The sequence below is a fragment of the Diachasmimorpha longicaudata genome, chromosome 4, assembly GCF_034640455.1.
Source record: "Diachasmimorpha longicaudata isolate KC_UGA_2023 chromosome 4, iyDiaLong2, whole genome shotgun sequence".
Taxonomy (NCBI): Eukaryota; Metazoa; Arthropoda; class Insecta; order Hymenoptera; family Braconidae; genus Diachasmimorpha; species Diachasmimorpha longicaudata.
The window spans coordinates 3,605,401-3,621,477 of NC_087228.1; the positions used below are offsets into that span (position 1 = coordinate 3,605,401).

Consider the following 16,077-nt stretch of genomic DNA (forward strand, 5'->3'; position numbering starts at 1 on the left):
CGGCTCCAAGCCATCTCCAAGTGGCAGCACGCCAATCATCAACTCCAAGTCGGCTCATTGGTACTTCTCACTGACGAGAGGTTACCACCTAGCAAGTGGCCTCTTGCTCATGTCACAGCCCTCTATCCAGGACAAAACGGACTCACCAGGATCGTCACTCTCAAGACTCCTCAAACCCCACTCACCAGGCCAATAGCCAAATTGGTCACCCTGCCTATACAGCCAGCTCCAGAGACTCTGGACTCAACGGCTTCTCGAACCGTGCATCGCCAACCGCGACGACTTTACAACCCTGACCAACCGGCGGTGCTCAGTGCGAGAGTGACACCAACCGGGACTTACAACCCCCAAAGACCCGAGGGTTGCCGCGCCCAGCCAGCAAACCAGGGTGGACTGACAGCTCAAACTAGGTAACTCATATGACTCTCAGCATTCTTATATTGTCTTTTGATTGTTGCAGCTCAGCCAGAACGTTTAATCAGGCAACTCCAGTTGCTGATCATCGGGGAGAATGTTGGGAAACCGGCTAAATTCCTAGCCTTCCCTTCCCCGCGCTCGCCAATCTATAACCGCTCGATCCCTGGCCCAAAACGACCTGCGGTTGCCAGGAGAACTTTTGGCATATTTGCCTAATTGGGGCGCCACTTCCCGGAGACGTTAACCCCGGAAACACGCCCTCAGACCAATGGGAATGGTCACGTGCCATCAATTAGGATTTTTCTCGGCCATAACCCCTCTCAGGATCACTCTCTCGTCGTTCGGACTTCAATCTGGTAACACGCGTATTAGTGTTCTCTAGTACAACTCTAGATCGATATCTCCGGATTAAACTCAAATCGTAGTTCTCAGTAATTATAAATGATTACTCATCCATAGTATAATTAAAATAAGTTATAGTTTTTTATAATAAACTGCCATTGAACCGCTCATCACGGGTGTGAAATTGTGTAGCGTTTTGTGCGGCCACCCTCAATCCCTCCTCACCATATCTCACCACTCATTGCTCTCCTCACCCACTCCAATCCCACAAACGAGACATCTCATCGCACACAAATCCATTACGAAAAGAGGAAAAACTATTATTCATTTCATATAAAAAGCCTTATGAGGCAGTAACTACTCATACTATTAGTAGATGGGTGAAGAAATGTTTGTTTTTAAGTGTCAATCGATACCACAATTTTTTCTGCTCATTCCACACGGCATGCTTCTACGTCATGAGCTGCCGAAAAGGGTGTTGTTTTGGATACCATTCGCAGAACTGCAGGTTGGTCTGCCGGCTCTCAAACGTTTGCCCGTTTTTACCAAAGGCCTCTTAATCCAGATACTTCAAACTTTTCTTTATCAATACTGCAATAAAAAAAAAGGGTTGCACTCCGGGAGTACAGGCAGAAGTGAAAACTTGAACTTATGGCGCTCGCAACATGAAAAATTGTACATAAAAAATCAAGTTTTACATAGCAATGTGGGCACTTTTCAAGACAAATCTATAATCAAAAATAAAAATGTAGATTTTTTTAAAGCTATAATCGTAGCATATATACTTTTTCGGGTTTTCCTACTTTTCCGGCTTTTCGATAATTTTTAATTCTTAGCTGAAATGAGCATAGAGTCAATTTTCCTAATTCGCCAAAATTTCGAGATTCCCTCTAATTTTGTAAAAATTTATCAACTTCACACTTTAAACGCAGCGCCCTTTTAAACGCTAGCCCCAAACTTGTAGTCTTGTAATGTAACTGTTGGTAAAACAGGAAGTTGTCTCCCTAGCCAAAGAAAGAGACGGCTGATATATATCTATGAGACAAGGGCTTTTTTATTTTAAACAATTTACGGTTTATTCGTTATTTCGAACAACCATTTTAAAGACCCTCACCTGACGAGGCCTGGGTCAAGGGCTGTCAGGGCTCTAGATTTTTCCTTTAAGGAATTCTTAATAAACAACTTAATAATAATTAATTGGGCGCCAGTTGGTTTTTCGAAAGCCAACAACGTTTCCCGGCAATCTCGGGGTGTGAGAGTTGGAAGACCCAACATAGATTAGAGAGAGAGACAAAAAAGAAATAAAGCAGAAGCGTAATAAATTCAAAACTTACTTTATTGTCGATAATATGACCTGTACGCTTAACACAGCTCGCAAATCGACTCCACGTCACACAATAAATTAAACGGTTTCACAATATAATAGGATTATTAATTAAGAAATTTGTAACGTGACATTTTCTATGGGGGTCGGAAAATGCCCATCACCTTCGCCCTACTACCCCTTTATCTAATTAGACTCAAAAATCTAAACCAATGAGCGCCAGATACTTTTTAAGCCGGAAGTATCAAACCGGAGTTTTGACTGAACCTCAATCATTACATCCCAAAATACGCAAAAACGAAAACGTAACTAGAACATATATATAAGATATATATATAAGATATATATGTAAAACGAAAACGTAACTAGAACATATATATAAGATATATATGTTCTAGTTACGTTTTCGTTTTTACGTACAAAAAGCTAAGCTGTACATATGGCGCTGGGTCCACATGTACAGCCACATTTTTGTCTCGACAGTTGAATCCCTGCACAGTGGTGTTCTCACCGTTTGAAAATTTTCTGTACAGTTGATCATTTGTACAGTTGAGAAAGTACAAACGGAGCCCCCCCCCCCCGATTTACCCAACCCTGGTCAGAAGTGACATCTGTAGATATCTGGCGGGGATATAACTAATTAAATGACGATTGATCAGTTATCGACCGGAGAGGAAAAATGATTAAACTACTAAAATGGCTATTAAAAAATAAGGGTTGATCGTAGAAGGGTGAAAATTGAGGGTTGTATGTATTTTTGTATATTGTATCATAAAAAAATAGAAATTAAAAATTTTGTCTAAAAAATAGAAAAAAAAATTTAGGGGTGGACTACCCCTAACATTTAGGGGGATGAAAAATAGATGTTGGCCGATTCTCATAGATACCGGATAAGCACAAAAAATTTCATCAAAATCGGTCAAGCCGTTTCGGAGGAGTATGGAACCAAACACTGTGACACGAGAATTTTATATATAAGATATATATAAAAGAGACAAAAAAAAAAAGAGACATTAAAATAAAAGAGACAATTAAATAAAGAGACAATTAGATTCCGGGGAAAGATAACGGTCCTCGAGTCGCTCAGTGTGCTAGGTTGTGGAGAGAAGGGTGGGTTTCAGGTGGAACTAGAGATATTGGCTACAAAATAAGGGATCTAGGAGGAAAAAAATAAAGAAAAGTCACGAGAATAAGTAAATTATGTATATTCTTCCAAATTTTCCGCTCTGCCAATTATCCACAAATGATATACAAAGATTTCCTAACATTATCTTTCTTCGACATTCCTCTTAATTTCCCTTAATCTTGGCCAGGATAAATAATCCCGGATAATCTTTAATAAATCCCTAATTACTATCAAAGCTTCGGGATAGGTTACCAAATACTTCGCCTAATTCCCTAAATATGTCCCTTAAAAATTTCCCTTCAAACAATGTGGAAATAACCAATAAATATTAAAGATCTTGCAGCATATCTAATATAACGCGTGCGAGAGAGAGAGAGCGAGAGAGACGGATGCGAAACCCGCCACGCATGGGGGAGATTCTCTGGAGGCTGGAAGATACGCTTCCGGAGATTCGCGAAAACGCCTAATCAGTAGAGGCGAACATCAAAAACTTTAGCCCATTAAATCGCGATCCTCTAGTAGGTGCTTCCAGTAAACATTCAACAATTTCCAATCATTTCTAACCGTACAGGATCACCGTAATCCTGTCGGAAACGCGAACGCACTGCAATGGGCCAACCCAAGGTGTTACACCGAGGGGGGAATTAACCAGTAAACCGGCGATTTAACATATCTCGAGAACGGCTGAGTGGATTTCCGAAATCCAAAGGCCCATCTTAAGAGAATACTTCCCCGAGCAATCTCACAAAATATGAGAGATTTCGGATCATTATTAGCCGGCTGGGAACTATTAGAAGTTCCGGCGGAATTTCGATCGGGATATCGAACGGGTGGATGATGCAATTCCCACCCCGGTCTATCCTTCACCCTACTACGCAGTACCGTAATCATTATTCTATCCTTTCTTTTATTTATTCATTACGGCCCGGAATTACACAAAAAAAAGAAACACTAATAAAACACTTCAAGGGGATTTTTGGGCCAGGTAAAACCTGGAGAAGACCCGTACTTTATTGACGGGTAAAAAATTCTTATTATCTCTAATCATTAACCGCCCGGGAGTGGAGAAAGGGGGCTTTGGGCGTAACCCAAGACGAATAAATAAAATAATTAGCTCACCATCAAATCTAGGCGTCTACGCCTACGTTTTCCCTTCATCCTCGATTGAAACAAGTATTCACGGATAACTCTAAGTACTACTTATCCCTTTGATTCGTAGATCACAACTGATGGATCACGTCGATGTGATCGAATGTGGATGGACCGGGCGGCTCCGCCCTATTTCCCGAGGTCCTCCCGAAATTTTCCGAGGGCACCGGGTAGTGTCACCCTCTCTACTCTAATTAGTCCAATCGTGGTCCTGACTCTCCCCTTTACCGACTGGGTTCTACGGACGTGATTACTCAGAAATGATTCTATGGCTTTGGCGCTTCCTGCGGGTTGGACTCTCCGGGATCTAGGGGGGTTAAATCAATATATCCAAAAACCGAAAACTAATGACGTAAATTCCAAACAGCCTGGCAATTCGTCGAAGACAGGGGCTGTGCCTGTTTCGAGCGACCTTCCACCAAAAAAAAAAACCTAAAACGTAACCAATTAATCCCCCGAAAATCCGCATATTGGAGCGCTGGTATTTCAGCCGGGCTCATTCAAATGCCCGAACGATTAACTAAGGGTGAACCCCACCAAAATTACCGGATGACTCGTATTTTGGCCCTTCTTCGCGATAATTTTAATGGGCCCACAAAAATCCTACTTGGGTCGGTAAACGGCGGTAAAGTATAAAAATCCCCATTTTCCGTGTTTAGCCACACCGAAGTGGAATAGTACAAAAATAAATAAAAATATTCTCTCTCTCTTCCCGCTCACTCACGCTTTTATTCTACTCGTCGTCTCGGGATTTGGTGGTCTTCCTCCCGTCTTTGGGGTTCCCAACAGACATCCCCAAATGTCTGTTACAAATTACAAACGTATTAACGAAGGCACGCGTGCAATAATAAGATAAAAGTATTCAGACGTAACACCGGGCAAAAGTGGCACCGGGACATGTACAATGTGATCAAGAATAGCACCGGGGCAAGAGTAATCGTTGTCCCGATCGAACGACCTGTTGCAGGGTGGTTCGATCGATAATTCAACGCATGCGCCCTTTGAGGGTGGCTAGAGTCCCTAGCAGTCGTCGTAAAGACGGATGGTGGGTTTTAATCCCTAGGACTTAGCCTACGGTGATCTGAGGCGATTCCCGAGGGTGGGGAAATCACTCCGACGCGAGGGGAAAATAATACCTCCTGTCACACCTATGCGTATACTAATAGTATTGCACACTATTGTAAACATATATATCCCCATCGTGTTTCTCACTTTTTTAGATAATTTTATTTAATAACGTGTTGCATTTGTTTATGTAGGTAGCAGTTGTAATGATGTATACAAAATATAGTAACACTATAGTATACAAAAGCACTACAACAATGTTTTTATTAATTCTATTAACACTTTAGATTTTTTTTTCAACACAATACCATAGCAGCAACACAAGTCAAATGAAATATTTAAATAAAATGCCAGACCGGGGTAAAAATCCCACGCGTGGGAGTTTCATGCGCAACTCCCTCGCGCAACTACGGTTCCTCGTTCCACCCCCTTGAAGTTTAATTTCTACCTAAAATTTCGTTTCGTGTGGTGAAAAAGTGTTGACCTTCATAATGGAGTCATTACACTATAAAGATTAATAAACACGTTTGTGATGACCGATACATTTAATTGACTACACGAATACTAGTAATAGAAAATATTTTTGAGTGGAAGCCATCCTGGTCAACAGCTATTCTCAGCCGTTGGCATGGAACTGCCAAGTAGTTCCACAAACTTTTCCAGGGGACATAGTTGTTCACATCCGGGGATTCTTAGGGATTCTGTCACAGATGGGCTCCCCAGGTAATAATGAATCTATAGTGAGGTTTCGATGGCAAATATAGCTATCAATGAAACTCGTATATTATTATTATTAACCTAGAGAGAATTTGAACTCACGTTGACAAAATGTTGATCACCATCCGCCAGTAATTCAACGAAAATTGCGCTGGCATATTCTGGTACCTGAGGTTTATAGACATCAAGAATTTTCAACAGCGAAACGATGTTTATGTCGTGGGCGGCTAGTAATTCCATCTTCAATTTTGAATGCCTAGTTTTATTCGCAGTAGTTAACATGTTATCTGTAAATTTCTTTAAAACCATTCCTATAACACATAAGATCACGTTGATAAATTTGTAAACTGAATAGTAGTCGTTATATTTTGGAATCCAAATATACGGTAGTGCATCGGTCAAGGCAATAGTTCTATTGAATTTATCGTATGATAGAAATCAGTGAGCTCTGAATACTTACTGGTATGGTGCCGGAATTCGTGGAATACCCTACTATAATTTTTCTGATGCTACTCTAGGTTGAACTTCATTAACAAAACTACCCGAAAATTCTTTTAAAGTCATTCAAGAATTTTGAAATTATTATTCTCCCCTCCTGCCCAGATTTGCCCTGATTGCCGTGCATTAAACAAATAGTTTGCCCATAACTTTTTCATAGTTACCTCCACCGAGGCACCTCATTTTCCTGTTGTAATTTAGTACTTTATATTGTTGATCGACAGCCTTTAATAATATACCAGTGGGAAAAATCGCTGAAGCCCATGACGGAAGAGTATATCCCATGGACTCTAGTGACGCTAAACCATGATAAACAAAATTATAGTGTTTACTATCCGTGATTGGAGCGCCGATCCATTCGCTCAGATTTTTCCCAAAATCACTGAATTTTTCAATTTCTTCCTGAAGTTGCAGAACTTTTAGGGCATTAACGCACTCCGCTTGAAACCTACCATGAAATATCGGGTCAATTTTCATGTTAAAATCTATCACCTGTGAAGAAATAATATTTTTTCTCACTGCTGCTACATTCAGCTCGTATTGAAAAGTACCTTTTCGTTTACTAGTAAACGAAAAATGGCACAGTTCGCCACTCCCCGAACGTAGCATCACTAACAAAGACGAATAGTTCGGATATACGTGCGACAGGGTGTTTTGACTCATGTGATTGACAACTTCACCCTCGTTACCATCCTGTCGCACCTGCATCGAAATATACTTTAAATATATTCTCTCACTCCGGGGTTCTGTAGAAAAACAAAAAGTCGTCTTCAGGTGATGGAATATACATCACCACTGGCTGCCAATTTAGTTCTGAATTCCATTTTTGAGAAGGACCAGGGGAAAACATACCCGCCATCGCCACTTGAAGAGACATTTGCGTTCTGTCAGAATAAGTACTACGCGCGAATACCACCTTAGAATCGTATAGATCCCCCAGAAACTGGCCAAAACGTTCGCGCATGTATTTACCGAGTTCATAAACACGTTGCTTTCCTTTCTGAATAAAATATGTGAACAACAAATGATCAGTGTGTACCAGCACGATTAATCTGATAAACATAAGAAAATTATGCAATTTACGTTTGTCAATTGTCCATGACCATAAGGATAAAAATCCGATTTTACATATGGACTTGTTCGAAATGATTCGTAAGGTTTATTCGTCGGAGTTCGATCTCCATGGCGAAAAATCTGAAATCAAATGGCGGTATTTTATTACAAGTATGCTATCATTCTATGAACATACATTGGGAACCATTGCTATCATATGTTTGTGAGAAAAGCAATTGATTTTTAGTTTCATAAATCTCGAATCGTTTGCACTTCACGAACCTCGAATGCCTCCTCATTCATCATTATCTTTTACGTGTTATATCATGAACATGTTGCATATCCAAACATTGTTATAAAACTTGAAAATAATGAATACTTGAAGAATGATAATTGCACATGACGTGATTAAATTTATTCATAATCGTCATGCTTGACGGCAGAAAATTTTTATGCTATATCTTTTATGTTATGCCATCGCTAATTGATATGTTTAAAAATTTCCAGTAGTTTTTCCATTCCAGTAGTTCTTTTTATGTTGTAAGAAAATTACGAGGTGAATTTATACGGTTCAATTCTTAGAAAAAAATAATTTTAAACTAATACTAAAGAGATTATTTCTTACAAGATTCGCTGTGGTATATTTTTAGTGCTAAACAATACAGGAATAACGCAAAACGGTGATAATTGATAACAACTAACAGCATACTCAGGAGGCTACGATGACAATTTAAGAAATTTTTTATAGAATAAGCTCTTATAGGGATTATGAACAATTGATGCTACTCACCACATTCACAAATTTGTATTCTAGGTCACTAGTTACTTCAAGTATCCCCAGAAAAAAAATAATCCAGCGACAAATAATTATTGACGTCATTTCAATGCGAAAAACTGCAACTGAGTACCTCGAAATATTTATTGAAAAAAATTCCAGGATGTGTCAAGAATTGAAAATCCCAACTTGGACGCCAGTCTCCGCACTTTATATACTTTAATGACAGTGCCACACTTGTAGTGGGGGAAGATTAAAAGAATGACTCATGCCATTATTCAATGAGTACTCACTATAAACAATTCACGGAATCGTTTCGCTCAGAAAGTGCAAATCAAGTCCAGCTCAGCGTCACTGATGATTTTTTTTTATTGGCGTACTTGCGAAAGACATCATCACCTCTTCAAGGTCCTCATATCCCTGGAAATGACCTTGTCATCCAAATGTTCATGAAAAATTTTTTCCATCATGAATTAATGAGAGAATCTGAGGGTGATTGGCATTGAGTGACGGTTCGCACTCGAGTTATTGGTAAGAGCGTTCGTGCATTACTGAACCAAATAAGATTTTCGAGGGATGCGCCCGAGCAGTTTATCCACCCTCCGAGAGTGAATTTATGAAATGTTCAGAATAGGTCTGTTATGAATGGCAATTCCATTCGCACGAGTATATCAAGGAGATGTAATATGTAATTTCAATTTATGATTTCATCTGGAGCGAGTACAAGTATCAAGTGGGGTGGTAGGGACTCGTGCCAAAAGCATTTGTTGCCCAAGGTGCTGACAGTATTTACACAGCAGGGTGGAAGGTTCATGGTGTGGGTGGAACTGTTGTTCACAGACTTGTTTCGAGTACGTGGATCAGTGCTTTGGGACTTGGTTTCAATCAAGAATTTTGTCATTGCCCTGGAACAATAGAATTTTCAAAACATTTTTAATGAGACATGTGATTTCGATCGAGATACGCGGTAGCGTATCGGCCAAGTACACGTTTCATACGCGAAAGATCGCCGAACGCTACCAAGTATCTATACACCTCACAACTTCCCCTTCCACTACCTCCAATCCTTTTTTCTCACTTAATAACATTATGCGATTATTTAGGTGAAAACTGCCCTTAGTTACGTAATATAAATCGCGTATCAGCTTTCCAGTGAACCAATTATCGCTTTTATTTATGGAATATTAAGGAAAATATGCGCATAGCAACGAGCTAACATGCACATTTCTCGAGTTTTTATTATGTCGATCACTAAAAGGCTACATTGGAGCCGCTCAGTTGGCAGCGCGCAGTGTAGTGTACTATAGTGAAATACCTAATCGTGATTGGCCATTCGCTAGTAAGACGCTGGCGATTTTTTTTTGTCCCTAGATAAAAGTGTACAGTGCAGTGAAGTGTTGGTGAATGCATCGTCTATTGTTTTTTCAGTGTATCAATATGGACAACAACAATCTTAATAACATCCCACCTCTGGCAGTTATGGAGAGTAACGACGACCTGGTAAGCTTTTAAATATATAAAACGTTAATTAAGTTATCCGCGTCAATATTCGGAGCCCATTGAGCTATGTGATCCATTTATTGCATATGTTTTTAGGGGGGGAAAACCGCCGGCGTCCGTCGACGATTTTTTAGGTTAAAATTTCACACGGAAATATGCGTTAGTATTTTCCGAAAAATAAAAATAAAATAGCTGTATTTTTAATTGATGAAGTAAAACAAATAATTGTTAATGAATTTCGTACCTCAGGAATATTGTGATAGATCATATCAAGAAAAGTCTGTTAATTATTATTAAATATAAAATCATCTATGTCCATGTTAAATATGAGTCTCGTTAAAATATAATATAGCGTAACATTATTAATGTTAAAATATAATTATCGGAAAAACTTAAACGTACGAAGGTATTTGAAAATGTGAAATATTAAGTAGACAATAGAGAAAAAGACTGTTTATGTAAAATAAGAAAAGTAGGTGATCACCGGAGTCAAGAAGTTTGTGATGAATTTGACAATAAAAAAAAAAATAATGGACCTTATAAAATGTCTAAACTAATTTTTTTGCGTTCCTTTTTCCCATTGTCTTTTTCTTATATACTTTTCTATTTTTCGTTTTTATTTATTCAAAGGTTATCTTGTTAATATACCTAACTTAAAGAAACCCCAAGGAATACCAATATCTGCGGTCAAAATTAGAATAAGCTACCGGGGTAAGGAATAGGGAATAAAAAGTTAGAAGTAAAAATATTCAAAATATATCTATATATTTCTCATAAAAACATAAAAAACAATACAATTCACTAGAGACTTCTTAACATTAGTATAAAAGTTCCTTTACGTGAAAAAACTTGAAAAATATATTTGATATAGTATTAAACAAAGCCGATACATGCCACCTGTCCATGAACACATCAGTACACCTAACCAACAGGGGCATGTACCGGCACCAACGATTAGCCTATGAAAACAATTGAAAAATGAAAAAATACTCCACGTGTGAATAGCTGAACAAGATAAGGTGCTTAGATTTCGAGATTGAAATCCCGTTTGGACAACCCTTCACCCTTCAATCCCACCCCCAACATCCACTCACTCATCATCACTCTAGCTCTCGTATAGTCTACAGAAAAAATTAAAAATAGTTGATACATGCTAACTGTTCAGGAAGACATCGGTACAGCTAACCAAGAGGGGCATGTACCGGCGGCAACAATTAGACTACGAAAACAATTGAAAAATGAAAAAATAATCTACGTGTGGACAGCTTAAGAAGGAAAGGTGCTTAGGTTTCGAGATGGAAATCCGGTTTGGACAACCCTTTATCCTTCAATCCTACCCCCAACACCCACTCACTCATCATAACTCCCGCTCTCGGATGGCCTCAAAAAAATACAATTAGCTGGCAACTTCTTAACAATTAATATGAAAATTCATTTAGGTAAAAAAACTTGAAATATATTTGGAAAAATAGTAAAAATCTCATAAAAATCAAAAATAATTTTTGAAAAAAATGGCCAAGTCCACGTTTCAATGCATTGTGTTATGCACGGTTTCGTTAATTTCACTGGTTTCAAAAAATACTAAAAATAAAAAAAAAGCCAAGCTTGTATAAATACACTGCTTTATTTATAAAGCCACCACTCTGAATACAAGATTTACGCCAAAAACGCCTGATATTTGGTCGAAAAAAAAAATTCAAAAAAAACGCCGCGACCAACGTACTTGGCGCGGTTTTTCCTACTAACGAGAAGTTAGCTTAGGAGGTTCTTTACCCTGAAGCATACTTCAGGAACAGGAACTATATTGCCACCGGAGGTGTTTGCAGATTATGAGATGATATGTGTTTTATTCCAATCAGTTAGAATCCATCCATGGTGTAAGCCCAGAGCTGCCCAATAGTGCAACCCTGAAATTAAGGGAATTTTCAACTTATACCATTGGATAATCTGGCATCCACATATCAATAACTCTGCCACAGCAAGGCAGCAATGATGTTTTTGTTCAGGGACACTTCCTGCACCCAATCCTATAATGTAGGACCTACATCTACAGTGAATAGCAGCTCTCATCTGATGGGGTTTTGTAGAAACCGCGCCAAGTACGTTGGTCGCGGCGTTTTTTTTGAATTTTTTTTTTCGACCAAATATCAGGCGTTTTTGGCGTAAATCTTGTATTCAGAGTGGTGGCTTTATAAATAAGGCAGTGTATTTATACAAGCTTGGCTTTTTTTTTATTTTTAGCATTTTTTGAAACCAGTGAAATTAACGAAACCGTGCATAACACAATGCATTGAAACGTGGACTTGGCCATTTTTTTCAAAAATTATTTTTGATTTTTATGAGATTGAATTCTCCGAAAAATGATGTCTTCTACATTTCCCATCGAATATTCCTATAAAATCGGCATTTATTCATTTGTGTTGAGCTGTCAATTAGGAATACCAATCTCTATATTTTAACTATTGTAGTAACGAGATATTTAAATACATAAATCGATATTGAAATTTTGATAAATGCTGTTCATCAAAAATTTTTGGCGAAATTCTGCATCATTCGGTTCATCGAAGATTTACAATTCGATTTGATCTATTATTCGATTCACCATTTACAATCGTGAATTGTGTACCAAATTGCAACAGTTGAATATTTCCAGAGGCTTCAAATCCTTCATTGATTGACTTCAGCTTATCGCTCCGAAATACCACAAATACTTGAAAGGTCGTAACAAAGAGGCTCTTTGTGCCCAACACGTCGTACGTCTGGCAAAAAATTACAGATCAGTTTTGCCTTAGCAGGCCGTCAAGACAGACGAATAAATTTGTCCCATCAAATACCAATATTCAAATCGTTATCATCACAGCGCCATTCAAATCCAAAATTAACTGCGAATCAGGCAAATCATCTAAATTCAATTTTTACAAATTTTCACATATAATACCACAAGTGCTTCAAAATTATCGAATATTTCCCGATAGATTCGTTGCAAACAAATGAAGGAGTCAAGTTTTTCAGGCTAAAAAATCACGAGTGCGAAGCACGAGTGATTTTTCCTGATTATTTTTCCCACCCAAATTTCAGCCAATAGAATTGCACCATTTGTTGATATTTTGTATAGCCTACCTCGAATATCAGCGATAATTTTTTGAATATTTTAGTAAACAAACGACACTTAACCAAATAAACCTCTTTTCATGTCATGGCACAATTCTCTTGGCCGAAATTTGGATAGGAAAAATAATCCCCTGAATACCACTCGAGCTTCAAAATTATAGAATATTTCCCTCTAGGTTCCCTGCATACAAATGAAGTCGTCAAGTTTTTGCAACGAATCTATCGGGAAATATTCGATAATTTTGAACCACTTGTGGTATTATATGTGATTATTTTTCCCACCCAAATTTCAGCCAATAGAATTGCACCATTTGTTGATATTTTGTATAGCCTACCTCGAATATCAGCGATTATTTTTCCCATCCAAATCTTGGCCAATAGGATTGCACCATTCGACGTTATTTTGTATAGTCAACACGGTATTTCAGCGGATATTCTTGGAAATTTCACTGGAAATTTTGCATGTTGATATATATAAAAAAAAACAAATGTTGAAGTAACCCTCAATTGTATCTGACAGATTAAATGGCAATTCGTTGAAAATTATGTCTCATGGTGCAATTCTATCGGCCAACATTTGGATGCAAAAAATAATCCCCCGAATACCACTCGAACTTCGAAATTATCTGATATTTCCCTCAAGGTTCCCTACAAACAAATAAGCTCGTCAAGTTTTCCAGAAAAATCACTCGCGCTTCGCGCTCGTGATTTTTAAACTGGAAAACTTGACACGTTCATTTGTTTGCAACGAACCTATCGGGAAATATCCGATAATTTCGGAGCTCTTGTGGTATTATATGCGATAATTTTTTGAATATTTTGGTAAACAAACGACACTTAACCAAATAAACCTCTTTTCATGTCATGGCACAATTCTCTTGGCCGAAATTTGGATAGGAAAAATAATCCCCTGAATACCACTCGAGCTTCAAAATTATAGAATATTTCCCTCTAGGTTCCCTGCATACAAATGAAGTCGTCAAGTTTTTCAGTAAAAATCACTCGTGCTTCGCACTCGTGATTTTTTAGCCTGAAAAACTTGACTCCTTCATTTGTTTGCAACGAATCTATCGGGAAATATTCGATAATTTTGAACCACTTGTGGTATTATATGTGATTATTTTTCCCACCCAAATTTCAGCCAATAGAATTGCACCATTTGTTGATATTTTGTATAGCCTACCTCGAATATCAGCGATAATTTTTTGAATATTTTGGTAAACAAACGACACTTAACCAAATAAACCTCTTTTCATGTCATGGCACAATTCTCTTGGCCGAAATTTGGATAGGAAAAATAATCCCCTGAATACCACTCGAGCTTCAAAATTATAGAATATTTCCCTCTAGGTTCCCTGCATACAAATGAAGTCGTCAAGTTTTTCAGGAAAAATCACTCGTGCTTCGCACTCGTGATTTTTTAGCCTGAAAAACTTGACTCCTTCATTTGTTTGCAACGAATCTATCGGGAAATATTCGATAATTTTGAACCACTTGTGGTATTATATGTGAAAAACTTGACGACTTCATTTGTATGCAGGGAACCTAGAGGGAAATATTCTATAATTTTGAAGCTCGAGTGGTATTCAGGGGATTATTTTTCCTATCCAAATTTCGGCCAAGAGAATTGTGCCATGACATGAAAAGAGGTTTATTTGGTTAAGTGTCGTTTGTTTATCAAAATATTCAAAAAATTATCGCATATAATACCACAAGAGCTCCGAAATTATCGGATATTTCCCGATAGGTTCGTTGCAAACAAATGAACGTGTCAAGTTTCGCGCTTCGCGCTCGTGATTTTTCTGGAAAACTTGACAAGCTTATTTGTTTGTAGGGAACCTTGAGGGAAATATCAGATAATTTCGAAGTTCGAGTGGTATTCGGGGGATTATTTTTTGCATCCAAATCATGGCCGATAGAATTGCACCATGAGACATAATTTTCAACGAATTGCCATTTAATCTGTCAGATACAATTGAGGGTTACTTCAACATTTATTTTTTTTTATATATAGCAACATGCAAAATTTTCGCATATAATACCACAAGAGCTCCGAAATTATCGGATATTTCCCGATAGGTTCGTTGCAAACAAATGAACGTGTCAAGTTTCGCGCTTCGCGCTCGTGATTTTTCTGGAAAACTTGACGAGCTTATTGGTTTGTAGGGAACCTTGAGGGAAATATCAGATAATTTCGAAGTTCGAGTGGTATTCGGGGGATTATTTTTTCCATCCAAATCTTGGCCGATAGAATTGCACCATGAGACATAATTTTCAACGAATTGCCATTTAATTTGTCAGAAACAATTGAGGGTTACTTCTTCATTTTTTTTTATATAGGCAACATGCAAAATTTCCAGTGAAATTTCCAAGAATTTCCGCTGAAATACCGTGTTGGCTATACAAAATAACGTCGAATGGTGCGATCCTATTGGCCAAGATTTGGGTGGGAAAAATAATCAGGTTAAAAAATCACGAGTGCGCAGAACGAGTGATTTTTCCTGAAAAACTTGACGACTTGTGGTATTATATGTGATAATTCCCTTTTTCCATTCTGGTGGAAAGTAGGAGTTTTTCATGCAGAAATTGAAAATTGTCCTGGTGTGGAGGTGAATTGAGTAGGAAAAACTCTTTAAGGTAATTTGGCGTATGCTATCGTGACAGGGAGCTGTATTTGTACCGCTCATCAGGAATCTTTGATATTCTCTGGAGGAAATGGTGGGAGTGTTTTCGGGAGACGGTGAAGGAGAATGGGAGAAGGCGTCGTACCAGTCATCTATAAGGTTATGCATTATGTCGTCAAAGGTGTCGGATTCGGTGAATTTATATGCGTTTTCAAAGTATTCTGCAAAAGCGTCCCTTTTGTCTGTGTCAGAAGTAAGGGAGCGGGTGTTGTATATTATTTCTGGGATTGTCATTTCCGGTCTGTATCTGGAAAGTTTCTTGATGGTGAACCAATATTCTTTACCCTGTTTGCACTGGATTTCTCTACACGCCTTG

At 38.2% G+C, this 16,077-nt stretch overlaps 1 protein-coding gene across 1 annotated transcript; it reads right to left on the reverse strand.

The window, feature by feature from the left end:
- Nucleotides 1-5,562: 5,562 nt before the first annotated feature.
- Nucleotides 5,563-8,652, reverse strand: LOC135161288 (venom acid phosphatase Acph-1-like). The gene is made up of 6 exons (XM_064118723.1): nt 8,482-8,652; nt 7,722-7,832; nt 7,376-7,638; nt 6,803-7,086; nt 6,243-6,451; nt 5,563-6,158 (listed from the first exon to the last, which is right to left on the reverse strand). The coding sequence occupies exons 1-6, from the start codon at nt 8,569-8,571 to the stop codon at nt 6,027-6,029; spliced, it is 1,089 nt and encodes a 362-aa protein (XP_063974793.1). The 5' UTR covers nt 8,572-8,652; the 3' UTR covers nt 5,563-6,026.
- Nucleotides 8,653-16,077: the final 7,425 nt, after the last annotated feature.

Coding starts and splice junctions, on each gene's coding strand:
- LOC135161288 (XM_064118723.1), bottom strand. CDS start 8,571: ATGACGTCAATAATTATTTGTCGCTGGATTATTTTTTTTCTGGGGATA. Junction 7,639..7,721: donor GTCATGGACAATTGACAAAC/GTAAATTGCATA, acceptor TATTTTATTCAG/AAAGGAAAGCAACGTGTTTA. Junction 6,159..6,242: donor GTGATCAACATTTTGTCAAC/GTGAGTTCAAAT, acceptor ACCTCACTATAG/ATTCATTATTACCTGGGGAG.